Source organism: Magnolia sinica, chromosome 16, assembly GCF_029962835.1.
Source record: "Magnolia sinica isolate HGM2019 chromosome 16, MsV1, whole genome shotgun sequence".
Lineage (NCBI taxonomy): Eukaryota > Viridiplantae > Streptophyta > Magnoliopsida > Magnoliales > Magnoliaceae > Magnolia > Magnolia sinica.
The window spans coordinates 49,266,181-49,290,856 of record NC_080588.1 but is presented as its reverse complement, the minus strand read 5'-3'; the positions used below and the strand labels follow the sequence as shown (position 1 = coordinate 49,290,856).

Here is a 24,676-nt window from a genome sequence, read left to right as displayed (position 1 = left end):
CTTCACATGCGTGTCTTATATCCTACAAATATGCTATTCTAATCCTTGATTCGGCAACCCTTGCATCTTGAATGTAGACCATTGATTTTGTTCAGAGTGTGGCCCACTTGGTGAATGAATAGATTAGGAACATTCAGGTTGGACATAGGAATTCTATCAATTTTCTGGCCGGGCCAGGTTGGATCAGGTCAGGCCCGGCCAGGCCCAACCAATTTTTTGGGCTCAATCTTCAGCCTATTGGGCTAGAGGCCCATGCAGAGGTTGGACCGGGCTTGGGGCTTGGACATTAAGTCTCAAGCCAGGTTACAGCCTAGCCTGGCCCAGCCCTTGCCACATCTAGAAACAAAAGACTAAATTATAGACATTTATAAAAAGAGGCAACAAAACTATAGAGTGTAGACTAAGTGGGTACATTCCCATTAGTTTGTAAGCTTTCATCCATAGCAATAATGGTATTGATTTTCTGCTTTGGTCAACAAAGTGGTTAGGAAAGATCCAGATCCAGTTTTCACCAGTGTTCGAAATATCAGTATCGCATTACATATCGCATCCTTGCGGTACAAATACATATCAGTTATCGCAGGATGATATATCGTGCTTTTTAGGAAACATGGGAAAACATTAGGGAAATGGTTGAATTTTTCAATGAAACTTTAGGAATTGTTAAAAAGGACCTTAATACACACTTTTAAATCATAACATCTAAAAAAAGAAGTTCACATAATACGTTTCCGTTGTATAGGGTCATAAGTTATGCGTTGTCTGACTGAACTAATGCACACTATATTCAAATTGAATGCATAACATTTAGAGTGTATGTGATGATCATTTCATCAGACATTCCAAAATACTTTTTTAATTAATTTTTAACTAAAAAATTATTATTATTTTTCAAAAATTGACAAGGACTTAACAAATCAGTAGATCAGCCCTCATACATGCTTGATTTCATGTTTGTAGTGCAACATTGCAAGCAATTTGGGAGAAATTGGGAAATTTTAAATTTTCCCTAAATTGGACCATCGAACCATCTACACTCAAATTTTGAAATTAGTGTATGTGATGATCGTTTCATCAAATACTCTTAAATACTTTGAAATTAGTCTCGATTGACAGTTGGTTGAAGGAAATTTTCGAAGGAAAAAAAAAAGAGAGAGAGAGAGAGAGAACATGAAGAACCAATGGATATCGAAATCAAAGCTCCAACTCCATGATTTTTCATGCAAAACGTGGAGAACCAATGGATTTGTAACCATTTGACACTGATTTAACATAATCTCAACAACAAAAAATGGATCGAAAATTGAAAATGCTCACCGGATTGAACATGTGGGATGTATCGGCACTACATGTGCGTTTCGTATCGCACAAATGGGATACAAGATATATACTGGGATATATAGGCCGATATCGTCCAACATTGAACACAAAATCACCAACATTGCGGGAGAGAATATGTAATTACAATTATTTAAGAAATAAGATGCATGGTCTTCAACTGATCACTATTCTATCCGCTACCTTACTGCAGGAATGATGACATTTGCAAAGCAAGTATGCGTACTGATTAGAATGCAAAATTATCAAGAAATTGAATATGGGAGTGGTGAGATAATGAATCAATCAAGAGTGCAGAAAGTGAACATAGCTTGAAAACTGATAAGCACTCAGGCAAGATATACATTTTCCAGTGATGAGCTGATACTCTTAAATACTGTTATTTTAAGACAAGGCGGTCTACTAATGCAGCCCTGAACAAACATCTCACTATAAGAAAAACTGATGTAAGGCAAGTCTACCTTGAAACTGAATTGACAACATCTGGGAACTTTCCAGTATTTCGTTCAGCATTTCTACTGTATATCTCAACTGAGCCATCCTCCATGTAATGTATCTATAGTCAAATTGGAAGGAAGCACAGGATATAAGTATATGCCATATAAAGCAGTGAACACAACACAATAGTTGGACGAAGAAACTAGCATTACCTGAGCACGCTCACCATCATACTTGTATTCACAAGTAAATTCCATGTCCTGGAATTTATCAAGGATCTCTGACACGCCCTTTGTTGGTTTAGCCAACATAGGTCCAACTGGCACACCTGGTGTAAAGCTACATGTCTCCGAGAGCTTCCATACACCCACATCAAGAAGGGCCGAGACAATTTTATCATAAATGGGAAGTACTGAATAAACTCGTTTGATGATTTTGGCAGCCTGGAAATGCACTAAGTTATGTCACCAATTACGCCAAGCAGTTCACAAAAAAAAAATTAAAATTTTTTTTTTTTTTTTTGAAGTCACCAATTTTGGGAACCAACAAATGAGTTGACCAGAAAAAATTAGATGCATGATCTGCAATCACCATGATATCTTAGTAAAATAATAACATAAAAGGGACTGTATTGCATAAACAGAAATCGGGAGAGACATTACCCTAAAGAACAAATTATTGTTAATGTAAGAGCTAATTTGCCACTCCAAGATCAATTGTTCATGGCCATTATGGAGAAATCTTTTACAATGGAGATACCTTAGTTACATTTTATACATGAAAAATCAAGATCAGGTGAAGGTCTTCCAAAAGTGGAACAAGTGTTAGAAGTGTGTTCAATTGATTCAGCATCAATTAACCTAGAAAAGAGGATTGGAGGGTGGACTGAATGTACTACAAGAATTCTTGGAATTCAATTGGGATTCTTGATTGTGTTGGACTGACCATAGCGCAAACGGCGTGGAAACACATAAGAAATCTTGAATGGAAATTGCAAAGAGATATCACTCCAATTCTTCTAGAAGTGCCAAGATCTTTGAAGCAAGAAGGGTTTGATCCGTATATCTTTTTCTAACAATACCAAAAAAAGATTCTTCTCCTTTAGTATCGAATAAGAGATGTCGAACAAAATCTTCTTCCTGTAAAGCCTCCTCAATTTAGATCAGGAAAAGGCATGAATTTCATGAAAAAACATGTGCTATACTTGAACTTGTAGTCAATCCTATTACTGATAGAAGCAATTGACAATCTTTCTTTTTTTCCGTCAAAATCTGGTACAGGAAGGGATAACGTGCAACTACAAAATGTCAATTATATCCTCTATGAAAACGGCAAATTGATTCGAGGAATTTCTTAGACAAGTATTCAATTAGTTTGGACTTGTTCAGTATTGAATTGGAACCAAAATGGTTTTATAGAAGAGTTTCATGCTTCCTTTGTTGAAGGGAAAATGATCTGATATGAGACTTTATCATAATTGATTTGGTGAGGTCCCCTATTTCGTATATCAGATAAAGAAAATGTATTGCGTGTTCAAGATTGATCCCCGATAATGGATTCCCCCTCATCCTTCAACTAGAAGATCCATTCTAAGCCCTTCAGAGGCCATATTAAGGCATGACATATACAATCAGAACCAATGTTTTAAGTATCAACGATATCGGCCGATATATCCCGCGAAATATTGATGCAGGACATGAAATTCAAATATGATGTGCAAGATTTTCAGGCTTAGATCACATTAGTTCAGAAACAATTACACAAAATTCCATATCCCACACAAAAGTTCAAGCACACAATCAAGGGGAATCTATGCAGGCCCAAGCCTACACAAGCTAGGGTTGGATCAATCAAAATTATGGACCAAACAATAATCAAAGGAGGGTAAATTCATCCACACATGCACAAAAATAATTCCCCAATCCAAGGGGTTCACAAATTTCAATTCGGGGAACCCTAGGGTTGAAGAAAGGGCGTAAAATTGGGGATTTGAATAATTTAGGGTTAGGGTTAGGGATTTAGGGTGAAAGAGGGGTGAAAGAGAGGAGAGAGACAAACTAAAAAAGCGTCACATGCGTGGACAGCAGCGAAGGCCCTGACGCACGTGCGTTGGAGGTGTCCTGCATGTGTGTGGGGCCCACAAATCAGGAAACGACCACCTTGACCCTGGTCGGCCAGGGGTGGGCCACAAGACTTCCAAATTTCAGCCTGATCCGATGCACGGTCTGTGCGTAGTACTCCGCCGAAGTTTTAGCCCTCCCGCAGGACCAGAATCTAGAATTCTGTTGTAGAAGAGAAACCTCTGCAAAATACCGATGGATTTGCAGATGGGATGATTGTAGGAAAAGAGATATATGGATGGTAGAAGGTGGGGGCGAATTGGGATAGGTGTGACTTCGCACCACGGTAGTCAGCCCTTCGAGAAAGAGAGGGTTTCACACCCAATTAAATCTCCACAACTCAGAAGTTTAGAGGAGCAGAAAAACACAGAAATTTTATTAATCTTCAATAAATAAAAAAGACTACAAGGGGTGCCTATTTATAATAAAACTCTATACTCCAAAACTCGCGCCATGTGCGCAACCTATTACTTGGCGACGAAGTAATCAAAAATAGCAACTAATCAAAGCAATTTAAACCGTCCATGATACTCTTAATAACAATAATAAGCAAAACTCAAAGTACTAGATTAATTAGAATAGTAGGTCACGATCATGAGAACCCATGGTGGGATTCATATGACTATCGGGTCTACTCCAACGAACCAAAACGCAGTCCTCTAACTAGGAGGCCCTCCCTGATCCAGATCGACGGTGGGGCCCTCCTCATTGCCTACGTGCATAGGGGGTGTGCGTGTGCGCGTGACGTCCCCATCATATATCTTGTGTCTCACCTGTGCGATACAAAACGCACAAGTAGTGGGATATATCCCACATGTTCGATCAAGTGAGCATTTTTAATTTTCAATCCTTTTTTTCTATAAATCATATGTTAAATCAATGTCAAATTGTTACAAATCCATGATTTTCATGTTTTGCATGAAAAATCATGGATTGAGAGGTTCGAATTCGAGATTTGGAGGAGATGGGCTGAGTTATAGAAAATTGAAAAAAAAATTAAAATCAAAATTTCTCAATTTTTCACAAATTGGCTACAATTTTTGCGTCCAAACATAAAATCAAACATGTTACCTGATAAAATCAAACATGTTACCTAATCCAGTGATTCTTCTTTTGCTTTTGAATGTATTACTTGTGTTTCCACACGTCTTCTTACATTTATAAATTATATGTATAGACTTCGAATATACTTGCATGAATTCGGTTAGACAGCGCATAGATTAGGACCTCATACAAAGAAAACCTATTATGTGCACTTGTTTTTTGTGATGTTTTGATTTATAAGTGTGTATTGATGTCTTTTTTAATAACCACTGAAGTTTCATTGAAAAATTCGACCAATTTCCCCATGTTTCCAACAACAACGATACATTACGCGATACGACTGATATATCCCATGCGATAATCGATACGTATCCATATCCCAAGGGTGAGATACATAACACGATACCGATATTTTGAACATTGGTCAGAACGTCTAAATGAAAACAGAAAAGCACCTTAAGGTTTCAATGACTTAAAACCTTCCCGGCCCTTTTTGTTGTTACTCCAAATCCAAATAAAATGGTAGGCGATTGTTTTGAGCATTTTGAGAGGGTGTTTTTTTTTTTTTTTTTGAAAGATAAGAAATATTATTGAACAAGAACAACAGAAGAAAACAAGACAAAACAAAGAGAAAAGCAAAAAACAAAAAGAAACAAAAAGACTCTATATGCGAAGAACAGGAAGGAAGATAAACAACACATAGATTAGGACCCCATACAAAGAAAACCTATTATGTGCACTTGTTCTTTGTAATGTTTTGATTTATAAGTGTGTATTGATGTCTTTTTTAATAATCACTGAAGTTTCATAGAAAAATTCGACCAATTTCCCCATGTTTCCAACAACAACGATACATTACGCGATACAACCGATATATCCCATGCGATAATCGATACGTATCTGCATCCCAAGGGTGCGATCCATAACGCGGTACCGATATTTCGAACATTGGTCAGAACGTCTAAATGAAAGCGGAATAGCACCTTAAGGTTTCAATGACTTAAAACCTTCCCGGCCCTTTTTGTTGTTACTCCAAATCCAAATATAATGGTAGGCGACCTTTTTGAGCATTTTGAGAGTGGGGGGGTTTTTTTTTTTTTGGAAAGATAAGAAATCTTATTGAAAAAGAACAACAGAAGAAAACAAGACAAAACAAAGAGAAAAGCAAAAACAAAAAGAAACAAAAAGACTCTAAACACAGAGAAGAGGAAGGAAGATAAACAAAAGCTACAACCCCCACATTAACCCCGGCCACCAACCCAATTACAGCGCACGATCCCTAAAAAGGAGTAAAACTTTGGAGAAAACCGCGTGAGAGGAAGAACTTTGATTCATGAATGCCCTATTGTTCCTATCTGTCCAAACCGCCCAACACAGCGAGTAAAAGGCACCACCATTTCCTCTTGCTTAACATACCCCCATCCTCCACGTGCCAAGAACATAACAGCTTATCTAGATTAGGGGGGCATGACCCATGAAACACCCGCCAATCTCAAAACGCTCCACCAATCTCGGAAGAAAAAGGACAAGGGGGTATTTGGCTCCCTCCATTTAGAAGAAACCTTTTGCACTCTGAAATTCAGGAGTGTATTCTTCTCCTTTCCCATCTACAGGACTTTTCTCCCTCTTCTACTCGGCAAGGCTCCATGCGATGGCTATTGTCAAGCTCAAGATTATTCACAGTCCGATCATTCTACAAGTCTCTGGCAGCACCTGTTGCTTCTATCTCTTGCTGTCACACAGGATCTGTATGGCATTATGGAGCCCCTCCAAAAGTTGTTCCGTCTGGTTGGCTAGTCGGTCGAAACAAAGTCCTAACGATTGATAACTTGAGAAAAAGGGGCATGTACCTACCCAATGTCTGTCTCCTTTCTCTTAGTTCGGAGGAATCAGCAGATCATCTCTTTACCCACTGCCCATTCGCTACAGATCTCTAGTGGAGCAGAATGCGCCTGGCGGGAGTTTTGTGGGCAATGCCGTTGTCCATGGATCAACTCTTTTGGCATGCAGATCATGGAAGAGCCTTAGGAAAGCAGAAATAGAGAATCCTCCTAGCAGTCTTGTAGGTTGTGTGGGCCGAAAGAAACAATCATTGTTTCAGAAATCTGAGTATTTCTTCGGCGGGTGTTTTCTCAAGGGTCCTAGGATTCTTTAGTGATTGGGCTCCATAGATAGCCTTGTCTCAGTTTTGGGTCAATCTTGGGACTGATGTTTGTATCTTTTCTTTTTGGCTTCTCTTTTTTGTTTCTTATCCTTATCTATTTTTTCCTTTTCTTTCTTTCTGTTGTTTTTCCTTTTCCGCTTTGTAGCTCTTTTCTTGATTAATAAAGTTTTCACCTATCAACAATAACAATAGCAATAATAATAATATATCTAACAACAAGATGTAAAGCAAACGCACTTGAATAAGTTATGATTGCTTGCCAATTTGAAGCTCTAATCCACCTTGAATTATGGGTGGCAATGGCCTGGGTTAGGGCCAAGTCAGGGTTGGGCCTAGCCCCTAGTCCATTAAGGCTTGGACCTAATTGGGCTAAAAATGTATGGGCCCTGTAGCTAGCCCTACACGAGCTGCCCTTGCTAGATGATGCTAAAATGTATGGATTGACGCTCTGAATTCACCAAAGCATGAGACAAACCCCAGGGGACTAAGACTGAAGGATTTACACACCAGGGATCCGAGGAAATAAAGCCGTTCACGTTAAAGAGGCCCGAAATTGGCACAGAATGCAAGATCACAGGGTTCTCGCCATCCGATTGGCTCGAAACTTCATACATGGGATTGGGACCATAAATTAACCGTACATATTAAATTTCAACTATTGGAGATCTCGGGAAGTGGGCCAACGGACAGATTAGCCCCTAAAACTCTGATTTTGGGCCCACCTGCTACCTGGATATGCTTCAAAATTGGTATCAACGCGTTAAATGAGATGAGAATACAGATGGATGGAGCCAATTTCTCATCAACATCACCGTGTGCCCTACACCAGTAGAGGCGTGCATATGGAGTGGCACATTCGCCGCGCACCGAACACACTAGAGTCGGTCAGCATGCCCTGACCGACGTATCTCCTAGTCTGGCTCTTTCTCAAACAGCGTCCCCCCACGTCTTCCGTCGGTTTTGCTTGTGGGCCCCACCCATCATCCATATCATGAATCTGAACCGTCCAAGGTGTTCAGGGAGGGGGTATTACCATTGCCTAGGTGGCATAAATACAGAAGATAGTGAGGGTCACAATCCAGCCGTCCAAACGGAAGATGGACGGTGGACTGAACCAGCTTGTGGGCCACACCGAAATCAAACCGAAACAGTTCCTTCCAGAACGGTTTTTCGTCCTGAATCCAGTGGATGGTGTGGATGTCATAATAGAATGTAATCGACCCGCCAGAAGCACAACGGAAGAAGTCCGTTTTCTCTCTGTTTCGCAACAGAGCTTGCGGACGAAATTTGTGGGCCACCATGGCCCATGTTCCAAATAATCGGGATCGTCCATCGGGGGTAAAAGGGCCCTATAAACATGGCCTAGGTGTCGGAATCGCGGAATGAAGTGCAGGCGGCTGTAGATATTCCAAAACACAGAATAGATGGTGTAATAAAATAAATTGTGGGCCACCATGGTTTTAACCCAAAATTGATCAGGTTTGAATGGTTTTTCTTAAGTAATCCGGTGGACGGTGTGGATTTCTTAAAAGATAGCCAAAGTGGGCCCCACTGAGAGATCAGCGCAGCTCTTGTGCGTATGTTACCCACGTCCGAAAATTTCGGACGCTCTGGACAGTGGTGGTCCATCTCCGTCGATCTATTTGATGATCCAGACCATTCAAGTTGCAGATTCTGGGGTCTAAACTCCTCCTAGGTGGTCGGATCGACCGGAATGGCTTCACTTTCATCTTGCACTCGATCCAAACGCAAGTCCTTTTGTGTTTTCTTTTGCTGCGCACGCTGCTGCACCGCCGGTTGCTGCGTAAGAAGCTTTCTAGGAGTTTCTGCACCGTCTCCAGGAGCCACAGCATTGCCCCTAATGCTTCTATAAAGGGGAAGCATAAGAGAGAAGGGAGGGGGAGAAACGAGAGGGACGTGAAGCTTGGAGGCAGCCGTGAACAAGAAGAGAGAGTATTGTTTTTTTTAAAAGTTTTTATTTATTTTTATTATTATTATTTTTATGAGATCTAGTCCAATCATGTTGGGCTAAACCTCTTAGCTAGGGCTAAGAGGTGAAGCTTGTAGTATGATGGGAGAGACTTTGCTTGTGCCTCTTGTTTAGATTGACTGATGTTGAATTTAGTTCAATTAAAAGGAATACTTTCAGTTTTTTTTAATGGTTTGTTGTGACTGAAATTACAATAGATCTACGATGGCTTTGAGTATTTCTTCTTCCTTTTGATGTTTATGACGTCAGGAAGCCCTATTGTTCACCATCGTCTCATGGGCATGGTCGGATGACGGTACCCTTCCTAACCTTCATGCATTATTGATTGGTTGGTAATTAGTTTAATTCTGTTATTTGCTTTGTCTCCTGGGCATGGTTTGGTGATGGAATCCATTCTAATTCATATACCTTTCATCTCTTTAAAATTATATCAGAGGAAGTTCAGTTTAATTTCCATGATTTTGGAGCAGGCATAAGATCTCCCCGATCTCTACAAGTGGATCCTCCTGAATCCCTAGTTTCTCTTCCCTGAATTGTTTAAGTTCTAGATAATTATTCCACAATTATTCCTCAAATTCTATTTGATTTAGATTACATCTTAGTCTAGTTCTAGTTCTACTTAGTTTCGGATAACGTACAGTATGAGTCCCTTGGGATTCGACCTCGGTCTCACCGAATTTATTACTACATCACAACCCTATACTTGGGAGTGAACACTAGCCCCTAGTCCATTAAGGCTTGGACCTAATTGGGCTAAAAAGCATTGGTGAAGGTGTCCCGTATCGGTATCGGTTGGGGTAACGGTGCCCTCCAATACCGATACGGATACGGGGCATAACGGCGATACGGAGGCGTAACGCGATTTTTTTTGCGAAAAATATGAAAAATATTGATTAAATCCAAAATATTCTAAGCATTCCAAATATGCATTCATTTATAAATTGGAACATGTTTATGGTGGTGTAACGGTCCACTCTTTGGTGAGAAGTTGTATCGGACTGTCTGATTAATTCTTTAACCAGGTAACTTGAATTTGACTATAAAATTCATATATTTAATTTTTTTTAATATGTAATTTATGTACTTAACAACTTGATATCATTTCTCCCAATAGTTCTTTAAAAAAAAAATGAAATTAAATTCAGGATCAATTTGGGGCTAACTTGGAGGACCAATCTATTCTCCAAATCAGCCTCAAATTCATGTCATTTATTGTCATTATCCCACTTATAAATTGGTGGACATTTATTGGATAGTGAATCATTAAAAAAAAAAAAAAAACAAAAGGCCCTATTTTAAAAAATAAAAGCTCACAAATTAACAATTAAAACTATTTAAGTAATTTGATTTTGGCATTGTGAGTTAGCAATTGCAGTCCATAATTTAATTGTCAAATTTTAAGTTAATATATGTCTCGTGTACAATTTTTTAAGGCTTGAATTAGGAGGGACTCAGATGTAAAGTGCAACACACGTGTCAAAGTTTTTTGGGCCCCACCTGTGATGAATGTGTTATATCCACAACGTCCATTCATTTTGCCAAATAATTTTAGGGCATGAGCCCAAAAATGAGGCACATCCAAAGCTCAGGTGGATTGCACCATAAAAACAACAATAATTAAATGTTCACCGTTAAAAATTTATTGGGGGCTAGAAAAGTTTTAGATCAAGCTGGCATGTGTGTTTTCCCTTCATCCACGTCAATGTGACCCAATTAATAGGTTAGATTGAAAATAAACATTACAGTGGACTTTAAGAAAATTTTAATGGTGAGCATTCTATAACCACTTTTTCCTATGGTGTGGTCCACCTAAGATTTGGATATTATTAATTTTTTGAATCCTGACCTAAAATGATGTGGCAAAATGGATGGACGATATGGATAAAAAATATACATCATAGTGGGGCCCACTCGGGTCTGATCAGATTGGATGGAAAATAAACGTTACCGTGCGCCCTACGAATTATTTAACCGTGAAAATCATTATCTCTGTTGCTATTTTTGGTGTGGTCCAGATGATCTCTGGATATAATTCATTTTTTGGGTGGTGCTCTAAAATGATCTCTGAAAATAGATGAACGGTGTAGATGTAATAAATACATCACTGTGGAGCCCATATAACTTTGATCTCCTTTGAACCGTTCGTACAACTCGGAGCTCGAGGAGTGTCAGCGCTCGTCTTTGCGTGACACGTACCTACAGCAGTATTAAAAAAAAAATGGGGAGAGAGGGAAACGAAAAGAAAAAAAGAGGGAAAGAAGAGAAAAGAAAAAAAGAGGGAAAGGGGGAAAGAAGAGATTGAGAGAGAGAGAGAGAGTGAGAGAGAGAGAGGAAGAAGAAGAAGAAGAACAGGAAGAAGCAGCTGCAGCCGCAGCTGCTCGAGAAGAAGAAGAAGAAGAAGAAGAAGAAGAAAAGAAAGGAAAAAAAGATAAGTTTTTTTTTTTCAAGGCCCGTAACAGTTGTTACGGGTCCGAAACGGCCGTTATGGCCCGTAACAGCCCCTAACAGGCCAAGTCAGGGTTGGGCCTAGCCCCTAGTCCATTAAGGCTTGGACCTAATTGGGCTAAAAATGTATGGGCCCTGTAGCTAGCCCTACACGAGCTGCCCTTGCTAGTGCCAACCCTATATGGAAATGAGTGACATGATCAAAGATTTGGAATTGGTCCAAATCTAATAAAAAATTTACAATATCCCCTCCATCCACAATGAATCCGATCATATTACTGATTTTGATTATAGAAACATAACCCCAAATCCAAAAGTGCTTTTAAACTACACATGTAAGTTGAATGGGAACACTCACAAATGTCTTCACATTGTCCATTCCTTTTGTATAGAAGTGACCCACTTGATGATTGGATTGGGCAAACAGGACAGGCCTGTCCCGTTCATCATTGTTTTGGCCTAGCCTGGCCCGATTTCTTAGATTTTAAGCCTAGGCTCGAAACAAGGGCTGAGTTTAGGGGGCCTAAGTGTTGGCCCGATTAATGTCGTGTCCTAGAAAGCCAATACACTTTATTGAACCTTGTTTATCCATATATGGAATGCATTTTATTTTGCCTCATTGACTGTGTGGAACTGCAACTACATGTGGATATTTTTATGAATTATTTGAGAGGGTTTCCTCTATTTGTCCTTGGGGAATATGAGAGTAGACCCACGTGCTATTATAATGAAGGGGGAGTTATGGCCATAGTTCTCAAGTACCTTAAACAGCCATGATCACTCTAAGCAGATTGGGTTGCCAGTGGTCATGTTTTATGGTCATCCTGTGTAATGGGAACCAACAATGAGTTAGGATGGAGAGCCTCCACCATCAGACATCCTGTGCCTTTGTCCTACCCCACATGGGAGTCTGAATGTTCATCACGTTTCAAGTTCTTATGCTTAGTCCCTATTGCATATTTACATTGGTGAATTGCATCAAGTCTCAAATTCAGAAGGCCCAGCATGTCTGGATCAGATCGACTTGATCATGTAGTAGCTTTGGCTAATCTTTAGATCTAAGGTCCTGTTGAGACTCCATGGTCCTAGTGGTATGTACTTCCGCTCACCCTACGAGGTTACATTAGTAACTAACGTGTGGGTGTGGTTGGGTGCAAGCATTAGGATGTAAATGAACTCACATGCTCCAATATGGGATCCACTTTTTCCCCCGGTATGCATATTGTGGACTAATATTGATAATTGGACCATTCAGTGTTTTATGGCTGGTTAATGCATTTAAATGTTTTCAAAAGATTCACCGATCAATTTTAACAATTTAATTTTAATTTCAACTGCTCAAGTGTTTTGATTGTGCTTGATGAGACGTCCAATGGTTGAGATTTTTTGATCCATCTCATAGGTTTGTATAGGATTTATGGGCAGTGGCCACTGTGAGTGAAAGGATTTGGTCAATTCGGGACCATGGATAGGCAGGATTACAAGTTCTTCATGATGTAAAGTAATACTGACGCCTATAGGGGTGAGGAGTACAATAACAGGATTTTCCTTTTGTAACCCAAATTACTCATAAACATATCCTATCCCAAGGAAGTTTCCTCATCACACATGTGTGTGGTCCACCTGCAAACGGTTCTCGCGTGTGCATGCCCCTAACCCTATTGTGGGGGCGTGACCAAGCTTTCTCCTTCATCTCTTTGTTGGGATAGATGGGGGAGAGCCCTCCTACAATAATTGGCATTAGACTTCTTCAGTGATCAAGTGACACAAATCTACGATAACATATCAAACCTTGATTTATAGTATTTTAGAATTTAATTGCATCTACATGTGGATCTTTTAATACATTCTAAGAACTGGATTTTTCTAAAACTTTATTCTTTCATTTCTTTCAAAATAAACTAACAGCCCTACAGGGTTGGGCTGGCCCAGGCCGTGCAACTGGACCATTGCAACCCTTACCTTGAATTGCCACAATCTTTCAATTGCTACCAGAAAAATAGAGAAAATATTTGAGAAAGAAAAAATAGTGGAGTCTCACCACCGAGAGCCTAAAAGATTCTCAACCCTAAGGTTTCAAGAAGAGTCACATCTCTAGAGATTGTTTCTAGCCACAACCCACAAGAAAGAAGAAAAAGGACCCCACTTTTATGGAAAAAAAAAAAAAATAGTAACCTATTTCCATAATGAAAATCTGAGATCATTTTCTTTTCGCATGCAAGCAGCATTTTACAAGTCTTGAATAAAAACAAAGAGGCCAAGGCAAATGCGTATTGGTCCGAATAATAGAATTACCTAACATAACTTAATCTTGAATAAAAGATTAAAAAATGAAACTAAATGTGAAGTCCAGAGTCTATTATAACTCCCATGCACAGCAAACGGGCTCTTAGGTTGAACTAGTGAGCCTTTTCTTCTTATATAGTCTGTTTCCAATACCCACTGAAGCGTGAGTTGAACTAGTAGGCCTTTTCTTCTTCCAACCAGTTTACCTATCAAACCTAAAGCCAAATGCCTTCACATTTCTTTACGAGGCCTGAATTTTCACACCAGGCCGGCTCATGGCATCAATGGACAGGAATCAGACCCATGGTTCAAAATATCGTCAAATAAATATTGGTTTCACCTGAGTATCAATTCTTTTTTGTCACTGGGATGAGCCCTGAGCCCAAGACTTGGTCTGACTCATCGAAAATCGGTTCAAAACTTCAAATCAACTTGTCCAACAACTATTTAAAGTTTGGATTTTGTTAGAAACCTCCACTTTCACACTTTCTTTTAATTTCTAAGCTTGGGGAAGAGAAATTGATTTTGGGTAACCCGTTGCCATCTGTTATGATGAAAACATTTCTCTAGATTTGCAATCTGAAACTTCAGTGGAAAATACCATTTTGTGTCTTTCAAGAAAAGTTTCACTTTTATTTTTTTGCCAGCATAACCAAAAACCAATTTCAAATCATAGATCTGTGGATTTCAGTCTAGATCCATGGATCTAAAAAACATTTGACAACTCACTGAAGTTTATTTTTCTATTTCATTTGCCTTTTGTTTCTATTTAAACTTATCATGTTGATTTTATATTCGGTTCTTTTCCCTTATCAGATTTTATGACTTCTTATTTTCATTTTATTTTATGTTACAATCATGTCTCTCCAGTTTTGAACATGTCCCAATTTTCTTAGATGTGACCTATGACCTAGCTGACGCTAGGCTCAAACAGGGACTTTGTTCAAGTTTGACATGGGCACTGTGTGGATAAGAGATGTAAAATCCTGCGGCATCTAACATTGCTTGTTGGAATGTAGTCAATTTGGACGGACCGCAAGATTATGATGTTTTGCAACGGAGAAGAACTAGCTTCGGTTACATTTCCAAAAGGCCAGAGGGACAATGGTCAACTGGGTGCAAGGTGTTCCGTAACGGTATCGGTGGGCATAACGGTGCCCACCGTTACCAATACAGATATGCCCCGTATTGGCCGATACAGGGTGTGTAATGGTGCAAATTTTTTTTTGTCAAAAAATTATGGAAAAATATCCATTAAATCCGGAATATTCTAAATATTCCAAATATGCATTCGTTTATAATTTGGAACATGTTTATGGTGGTGTAACGGTCCACTCTTTGGTGAGAATGCTATATTGGGTTGTCTGATGGATTTATGAACCTGACAACCTGAAATTAATTACAAGCCTTTTATATTTAGTTTTCTAACTATATAATATCCATATAAATTTACTATAATGAATGTAATACCAAAACATCTTAGGGACTTTTCTATCCTATTATGTAATTCATATACCTAACAATTTGATATCATTTTCCCCCATAAATCTTTTTAAAAAATTAAAATTAAATTGGGGTAAATATTGTTGTCAATTCGGGGCCGGTTTGGGGACCATTTGATGCCCCAAACTAGCCTCGAATTAATGCAATCTATTGGCACTTATCCCACTAATGAATTGGCGGACATTTATTAGACAGTGAAAAATGAAAAATATCAAATGGTACTATTTCAAAAAACAAGTGTCTGCAAACTAATGATGAAAATAGTAGGAGTGATTTAATTTTGGGATTGTGACTTGGCAACAATGGTCCCAAAATTTAATTGGTTAATTTTGAGTTAATATATACGTCATGTATAAATTTTTAAGGCCATGTACTGGGGTCCACTCGATTATGTATTATATATCCATGTCATCCATTTGTTTTGGCAACTCATTTAAGGGTATTGGAAAAAAAAAGTAAGGTAAATCCAGATCTCAGGTGGACCACTAGTGGGCCAAGTGGGCCACCTCGATGTATTTGTATATCAATGCCATCAATCTGTTTTTCCAACTCATTTTAAGGCATGGTCCAAAAATTCAGGTAGATCTAAATCTTCGGTGGACCACTAGTGAGTATCCCTTTAAAAGTCGGGCCCATCTCAATGCATATGTTGTATATCCATGTGGTCCATTCTTTTTGCCAACTTATTTTAGGGCATGGTCCAAAAAATGAGGTTGATCCAAATCTTAGGTGAACCACAAAATAAGGATTTAATTCCCACCATTAAAATTTTCTTAAGACATTTTTTTTATCAAGCTACTATTTGTGTTCTCCCTTCATCAAGGTCAAAGTCTATGTGACCTTATCAACAGGTTCGATGGAAAATAAACATTATGGTGGACAGCATGGATATACTACACATAAATCAAGGTGGGGCCCATGTAACAAAACAGTGCAAGTGCACTGTGCAGCGTGCACCGCGAAACATTTTAAAAAATAAATTTGAAGTGCGTGGCTATTTCCTTTTTCCAATACCGAAATGAAAAGAAGAGAGAGAGAGGGGGGGAAACCGAAAAGAAAAGAGGGAAAGGAGAGAGAGAGAGAGAGAGAGAGAGAGAGAGAGAGAGAGAAGAAGAAGGAGGAGGAGGAGGAGGAGGAGGTGAAAAGAAAGAAAAAAGATATGGTTTTTTTTCTTTTTTCTTTTTCTTTTTTCATTTTTTCCTATTTTCTTTAGGCCCGTAACAATTGTTACGGTACCGTAACGGCCGTTATGGACTGTAACAGCCATTACGGCCCTGTAACGGCCATTACGGGCACAAAAAAAGGGGTTGGTTGTTGCGACCCGTAACGCATAACAGTTACGGCCGTTACCATTACGTATCGGCCGTTACAGCCAAAACATAACCGTTTTCAAACACCTTGACTGGGTGGTGAGGTTCAAAGTTTTTGCAAGTTGCAGCCCATATCAATTGAAGACAATTGGATGTAGAGGTTTCTTTGTAAGTGAGAGATAATCCTACATTATCTTTCCCATTCAACTATGCTCTTTTGGCTTTCCCTTTCGTTCTTTCATAAAATACAAGTTCTTTCACGCACGCACGCACACAACATAGGCTAGACCTACGGTCCTAAAAATAACCCAAGCCAAACTGGTGGTGAACCAAGTCTAGAAGCCTGACATGCCAAACCAGCCATTGTCAAGTCTAAAGGAAGATCTTTGACTGTAGCTGATAGAGAGTACCAACTAAATCTATAGCTCACCAATCTCAAAATGTCATCACCAATTAAGTAGCAATAACGCAACACTATGCCCAATCATGTGAGAAGGATATAAAGGTATTGCATCAAAAAATGCACCAAAACATACTCAAAACTTTTATTTCTACCATAATGTGCCAGTGCCAAATACCAATTCTCAACAACTATTTCCAACAATTCCAACATTAGAAATTCTTTCGTACATACTACAGAAATTCATGGTGTATATTCTGTTACCAGAAACACAGTTTCCAATTGTAATGTAATTCAAAATGAAGAAATCATTTGTAAAGAATTTTTATTAATGTTTTGATGCAGGACAACGAACCGCTTGCTCTAAAAGCTCAAACTGATAGAGCGTAGCGAATCAATCCCCTTATCTCATAGCCCAGGCCCCGCATCCCATGCTTTAGGTCCTCGGCTGAACCCACCCTCGTGGGCCCTCATAGCTCAGGCCCTGCATCTCATGGGTTAGGTCCTCGGCTGAACCCCCTCATGGGCCTCACATCACATGGGTTCTGCCTTACACAGGTAGGGCCCACCCCACCCATAGTGCGCCCCTACATCCCACCCCACTCGAGCCCGGTGTGAAAATGCTCATGCATTAATCAGCCCCGGTAAGAAGTCTCCAACACAAGACCTCCCTATCTGATACCACTTTGATGCAAGACAACTAACCACTTGCTATAAAAATCCGAACTGATAGAGCGTGGCGAATCAATCCATTTATCTCATAACCCGGGCCCCACATCCTATGGGTTAGGTACTTGGCCGAACCCCTGCCATAGGCCCCACATCACATGAGTTCTGCCTCACACAAGCCACCCGCATCACACAAGCTACCCACATCACACGGGTCACCCACCCCAAGTGTGCCCCTGCATCCCACAGGCCACCCCACTCGAGCCCAGTATGAAAATGCCCCTGCATTATTTCTAATGGATAGTGGAGTAGAAGTTATGGATATGGCTCATGGGATAGCGATCAAGCAATTCTACTAGAATGGCATAATGACAATGTAAAAGTCAAATGGCGTGCCCTCAATGGTTGTTGGTGGCAAGAAAGATAATTTTAAAAAATTAAAAATTAAAAGTTAAAAAAAAAAAAAAACTGCATAAGAAATGTCTAGTGATTACTCAAAAAGCAACACAACTCCATTCTCTCAAAATGCTTCAAAGTAAAGTAACCAGGTAAACGCTTGAAGTAACAAAAATTGTGCACAATACGACGGCAATGCACAATACTAGATATACCTACAAAATTTCTTGGCCACATTAATTTCATGAAATAATTACTTCTCAACAAACCTCTTCAAGGGGAGACTGAAGTTGTGGAGGAACAGAGTGTGTTTCAGAATATACAGCAGCTTGTCCTAGAGCTACCAAGACAGTTTGCTCTGCCAACCCTATCCGCATCTTAGACTACAGCAAAAGTTCCAAGGTAGTTCAGTAGGAGCAGTGGCAGCAGAGAAATCAGAACTCATAAAGGTGCAAACTATAACCTGCAGCAGACGAGTTAAATACTGAGGTTCACAATCCGTTGCTGCAACAAGCAGTCCTTTGATATGGCTCCTTTTCTTGTCTTGACTGTCCTTTCCAGATTCCTATTCAAATCCCAAGCAAACAGAGAGTTAAATAGAAGAACTTGAAAAACAAAAACTAAATAATATCAGAAATGTAAATACAATATTGCAAAGTTGTCATGGTGACTGATCTGCAGAGGAAATCAACGAAAATTAATAAAGTGGCGGTACTGACACTAGTTAGATAATCATGCCTTTATTCCTGTTAGAATACAGTGCTGCAATATGGCAAAATTATATGTTGAAAAGAGGCTAAGATCACGATCCTCGGAGTCTTGGTGATTATTAGGGATGTAGTAAGGACATTCCTTCGGCGACACAAAGTTTGCATGCTTCAAAAAGTGAGATCACGCGAAAGTATGTTGGAAGTTGCATGATAGCCTTCGACTGCAATCGTCACATTCATCTATGAGACTATGACATCTAGTAATCGGCACATTCATTAGACAACCATCATAGCCCCTCTTCCCTTGAACTTCTACTAAATACTAATGTCCCATGCATGTGAAATGGCCCAGCTATCCAGAGATGAGTACAAAGTCATGTTCGAAGAGGTGGATCACATCCATCTTCCCTCTTCAGTGATTATCCTAGGTATTGATCATATGACAAGCAAAGCTAGCCTTTTTATTTTTCAAGCTTATTCCACCAAGATATGGTCAAACTTGCAAATGGCATCGTTAACCAAATGCTATTAATTTTTAGTTTCACTCGATGAGCTATCGTTTTTAGGCTTTAATTTTCACTTTCATTTTTAGTTTTCATTCAAGGAATATGAACATGGTTATTCCAAATGGGTGATTCTTAAGTATCAGGGATGCAGAAATAGTGGACAATTTATTCATGCATGCTCCTTTGCATTAAGATCTGGTGGAAATTCTTCAAGCTTTTTGGAGTAGACTGGTTCATGCTGCATTCAATAGGGGACCTTTTTCAAGCATGGATGGTGGCAACTGGCAAGTGCAAGGAGGACATTTTTATGGCAGCTTACTCCTCTGGTTTCTCTGCGGACTGACTCGAACAAAATAGTAGGATATTCCAGGAGAAGTCATGTTTGTCGCACGTGGCATTTCTGAAGGCTAAATGGCTAGTAATTGACTGGACAAGATATCATAAGGATTTTGCTTAGGCGCGGCTGGTCTTGTTCTTTGCACTAGCTGTTCTGGGAATATTCTCTCTAATAAAATCTCTGGTTACCCCTCAAATGAATTTATGGAAATTACTATTATAAATTTTTACAATAGGACTTCTACAGTATTCCTTTTATTTCTCTTGGTGAAAATTTGTGTGCACGCCTGTGCATCAGGATACAATGCACACATCTCCCTCCTTCAAAAGACAATTGGCTGGAAATCCCAGCACATATTTCAACATAAGATTTGAAAATTCATATTTTGAGATAAATGTTGTATTCCTACCCACCATCTTTGGACAGTATATTGGACCAGTCTTTGTAAAGAATTATTTTTATTGACCTGACCTACTGAAAAGCTGAGTTTTTTAGTCTTTGATCTCTAAACAGGAAAGAACACCCAAAAAAAAATAAAAAAAACAAATAATCACAATATAAGCTTTATCCCAATTAATTGGGGTCAGCTACATGAAACCTATTCTACCATTCCACTCTATCAAGGGCCAGACCTCTAGTTAGACCATAGGTTATCAACTGACCAATGGGACGAGCTGATCTGCTTTGATTCAGGAGAAAGCCCAATCAACCACCATTTCAGTGTAGGTAACGTTTCTCACTACCTCCATCCTTGTCCTTTCGGGCCTTCCCCTTGCCCTTTCAAAACCTTCAACTTGTACCAACTCACTCCTAACCAGCATAGTTCCTGGTCCATTGCACGTGACTAAACCATCTACGTCTACTTTACCTCGTCTTACTACCTATTGGTACTACTACTAAGTTCCCTCAATTCCATTCATTTCTTATTTTATCCTTCCTCTTCTTGCCACTCATCCATCTCAACATGCTCATTTCAGCTACACTCATCCTATTAACATGTTGTTCTTTTACAGCGCAACATTGTCCCATAAAGCATGTCTGGTCTTATAACTATTCTACAAAATTTTCCTTTCAGTTTGAGTGGCACATGATGATCACATAAAACTCCAGAGGCACATCTCCATTTCTTCCACCCAGCTTGATTTCTATGGACAACATCCTTTTCAATATTTCCACTCTCATGAACTATTGACCCAAGGTATCAATAAAAAATTTAACAAAAGTTTTTAATTTTAAAAAAACAAAAACAAAAAAAAAAAAAAAAACAAAAACAAAAACAAAAACATACATGTATTATTGAATTATAGAATTACCTTATAAAAATAGTAAAAAAGGGTAAAATACAAAAACAGCAATGTATGATTGATCTCATAAATGACTATATCTTGCTTGAAAATGACTAAATCATTCCTTTCCCAAATGAAATTTTAAGAAAATACCCACACATGGACGAATAGTAAACCACAACAAAAAAAAAAATGCCCAAAGATGCACAAATCAATTAAATTTTTGTTCACTCCAGAGATCCAAAGTATAAACAATTTAATCACATGTCATTTGCAAGAAAATTTGAAAAAAGAATAACAAATGAACAACGATCAGTCTAAAATCAACAAAAATAAGTTATACGTGTGAAAAATTAGGAAAGACGACCACATAGGTCCTAATCAAACACAAATCAAGCATGATTTTCTGGATTGGTGCCCAGTAGGTTAGAAACAGCAAAAAGAAGAAGAAAAATGGGAAAATGATGTTTTGCCTTATTTTCATTTTCCTCCAAAATGGTACATCCAACTTTGTTTCATCAAATCACCCTTGAGTTAACCCTGATCTAACCTTCCTCCAACCTTGAAAAAAGGAAAATAAAGAAACAAATAGAAAAAGTAAAAATTTATAATAATAAAAAATGACACATTTATTCGTCTTGGCCCAATACGGGATCCATTGGAGCCGATACAAGCCATATTAGCCGATAAGCCTGTGAGCACACCTGCAAAAGAGCATCGAGCCTCCAGATGCCCAATTTTATCTTTCAACTTCTTTTTATATGAGGCAACTACACATCAAAGTTACTGGAATTCTCTATTTTATGCGTGTGTAATGCATGCCAATTGCGGAAATTTGCAGTTTCCATGTCTATGCAGCATCATTTGGGTTGTTTATTTGACAAAGGGGGAAAGTAGATTTCACAATAGAATAAATATATTGCTTAAATTCAGAGCTCAATCGCTCAATTGTCATATGTTTTTAAAAAGTAACCTCAAGTACCAAAGCCACAAATAAAATCATGTATCAATTTTATAGCATTTTGGCACCCAAAAAAAAAGGTACGATACAAGAAACAATTAGCACTTTGCCCAAGTAAATATTCACAAATTCCTTCGTGTCAAAAGAATGATAAGAAACCACCCACCTTGGCAATGACACGAAACGTATCCAAAACCTTGACAACAGTTAATGGAGAAGGTTTGAACATCAAGCTTTGAGATGAACGGCTTGCTTTTGCAACAAGGCCCAAATCGCCCAATGCCTACCATAAAAAATTATAAAATTATTATTTTAAAAAAAAAAGACCAAATTAGATAAAAAAAAAAAAAAAAAAAAAAAAAAAAAAAAAAAAAAAAAAATCCTGAATTACTATATAAACAGTTGATTCCATTTCTTATTTCAAAAGAAACAAACTGTTAATCTCGCTTGCATCTCAAACCAAAAGAAAAGGTTTCAAAATCCTCTAAGAAAGACCATAGCATTAAGGTACATTAAGCATGTGATGTGACTGAACCATAATGAATGGAACCTGCTCAGTTCAGTTTGTTTAGGTTCGGCCCACAGTTCGCAATCCATGAGGTTCCAAACAAACAGTATCCATTCCGCTCAGTTCATTCAATTTTAACACAGAGACCAATCAGCAAAGGTGATGCTTCCATCCATACAGTAGGTCTTTATCAAGTTTTTGTCGTGACATCATCCCAGACATATAGACAAATTTATGCCCAGAGTTGGGGAAATGAAGGGAGAGATTTAGGTCAAAATTCGGCAAAGTCAGTAGCCAATAAGTTGCAGATTGACACTGAAATCATGGTAAATGGAAAAATCAATTCACAGCAAACTGGAAATCGGTTCAATGCTTCATTTTTCTTTGTACGAAGCACAAAGACAAGTCCACAAATTCAAACACTGCAGGTTCAGAAATTTTGATCAATGCAAATTTTGGGCTGTGCTCCTGCTGCAGTGGGGCCCGCAATTTGGATGGTCTAGATTGTCATGCAAATACTTCAGTTATCCGTTTATTGGTATAACAATGGAGTAACTGGATAAACATTCAAATAAAACACACTAAAATAAGGAATAACAGTGGATCAAGACAGATCACCTTGAGCTGATTCTTTATGTGCTCCTCTTTCCTTCCATAAGCTTCGGCAAGCGCCTTGATCAGCGATGCATCCCCAATGCCAAGCTCCACGCCCTCATGCGAAGGAGCAATCTTGTTCGCTGACAGATAGACGACAGCGAGCAAATCCCCAGGCGTCGTGGCAATCACCGTCCGGAAGACATTGCACAGGATCTCCGTGATGACGATCCTGCCCGACTCACCGGCGATCAGGTCAAGCGCTCGGGCTAGGAACAAGAACGGAACAGGGTCCCCGTCCTTCCAGAATGCAGCAGATGAGGGCTTGAAATCCGAAGCCTTATTCCTCAGCGCCGCGATCCTGTCATCAACGCTCACAGACGGCGAAGATTTCTTGGACAGTGGCGCCGATGCCGCGACAGGGCCCGCCTTGGGAGGAGAAGGTTCTGGAGGTTTGGGGGGGTCTTTTTCAGGTAGGGTTTTCTGCTTCTTGGAAGGGGGAAGGGGTTTTTTCTGGGCAGCGGCACGTGCGGCGCCCATGAGGACGTCGGAGACGGTACGGCCGGACATGGAGAGAGAGAGAGGAGTGAGGAAGGGTTTGAGGGAGAGAGGAGTAAGGAAGGGTTTGTGAGCGAGAGGAGTAAGGAAGGGTTTGTGAGAGAAGTGAAGCTGCCTCAGCAGGAAATGGAAGGAGGGAGCTTTTAGCATGGAGAGATGGCTTCCTTCCTTTGGAAGGAGAGAAATGGAGGGAAGAGTGTAGACAGCGGCCCGTGCACAGTACAAATGACGCGCGCGAGGACGCCGTTTGGCTGGTGACCCCAACACTAGCTAGCCAGCTGATCTCAAAGCTCCGTGGGCCTCACCACGATGTATGTGTTTTATCCACGCCGTCCATCTATTTTTTAAGATCATTTTATTGTATGATCCTGAAAATAAGGCAGATCAAAATCTTAAGTGTAACACACCACAGGAAAACACAAATATCCACTTGCTGATAAAAGTCACGTAGATGAAAACACAGTCAACTTAAAACTTCGGTGGCCTGAAGGAATGTTTTTTATCCCTCATTGTTTAGATCATCCCCTAGAACGAGCTGTAAAAATGGATAGATGCCGGGTATAAAACACATTCATCATCTGGGAGTTAACAGGAGCTATCTGGCTGTAGTTACGCCGGAGAGTGGAGTAGGTGAGACCCGAGCCTCGCCTGAGACGGTGAGGCCCGGATCCACCTGACGTATGTATTATGCATCCAAGCAGTTCATCCGTTTTTCGGATCATATTAGGCATTATTCCAAAAAGGAACTACATCCAATTATCAAGTGGACCGTATCACAAGAAGCAGTGGTGATTAACTATCCTACCATTAAAAACTTCTTAAGGCACGCCTCAGGGCTTGTTTGATTTCGAAGGAACGGAGAAATACCCTTGAAAAATGTCATTATTACCTTTTTCCCTGTTTGAAATTTTAAATGCATTTTTGCCTCGAAAATTGGTCCGAAAAAGCTGACTTGCATTTGTGGATCCCATTGTGATGTGCATGACATATCCATACTGTCCATCTGTTTTATCAGAAGATTTTAGAGCTTAGGTCCAAAATTGAGACAAATGCAATGCTCAAGTAGCTCATATCACAAGAAACAATAGCCTTAAACGTCCGCCATTAAAAGTT

At 39.4% G+C, this 24,676-nt stretch overlaps 1 protein-coding gene across 4 annotated transcripts in view; it reads right to left on the bottom strand.

Annotated features, from left to right (window-relative positions):
- The window catches only part of LOC131228527 (DNA ligase 1-like), a 51,191-nt gene extending 27,384 nt beyond the window's left edge, over positions 1-23,807 (bottom strand). For 2 of the 4 annotated variants that reach the window (XM_058224234.1, XM_058224233.1), the window contains exons 1-6: positions 23,030-23,807; positions 22,070-22,186; positions 18,567-18,668; positions 18,373-18,486; positions 1,989-2,219; positions 1,800-1,894 (exon numbers count right to left, since the gene is read on the bottom strand). In XM_058224234.1, the coding sequence (XP_058080217.1) occupies positions 1,800-1,894; positions 1,989-2,219; positions 18,373-18,486; positions 18,567-18,668; positions 22,070-22,186; positions 23,030-23,713 (1,343 nt within the window). In that variant the 5' untranslated portion in view covers positions 23,714-23,807. The remainder of the gene's footprint in view (positions 1-1,799; positions 1,895-1,988; positions 2,220-18,372; positions 18,487-18,566; positions 18,669-22,069; positions 22,187-23,029) is intronic. The other 2 variants (XM_058224232.1, XM_058224231.1) reach the window with 1 other exon arrangement.
- Between the last annotated feature and the right edge of the window lie 869 nt (positions 23,808-24,676).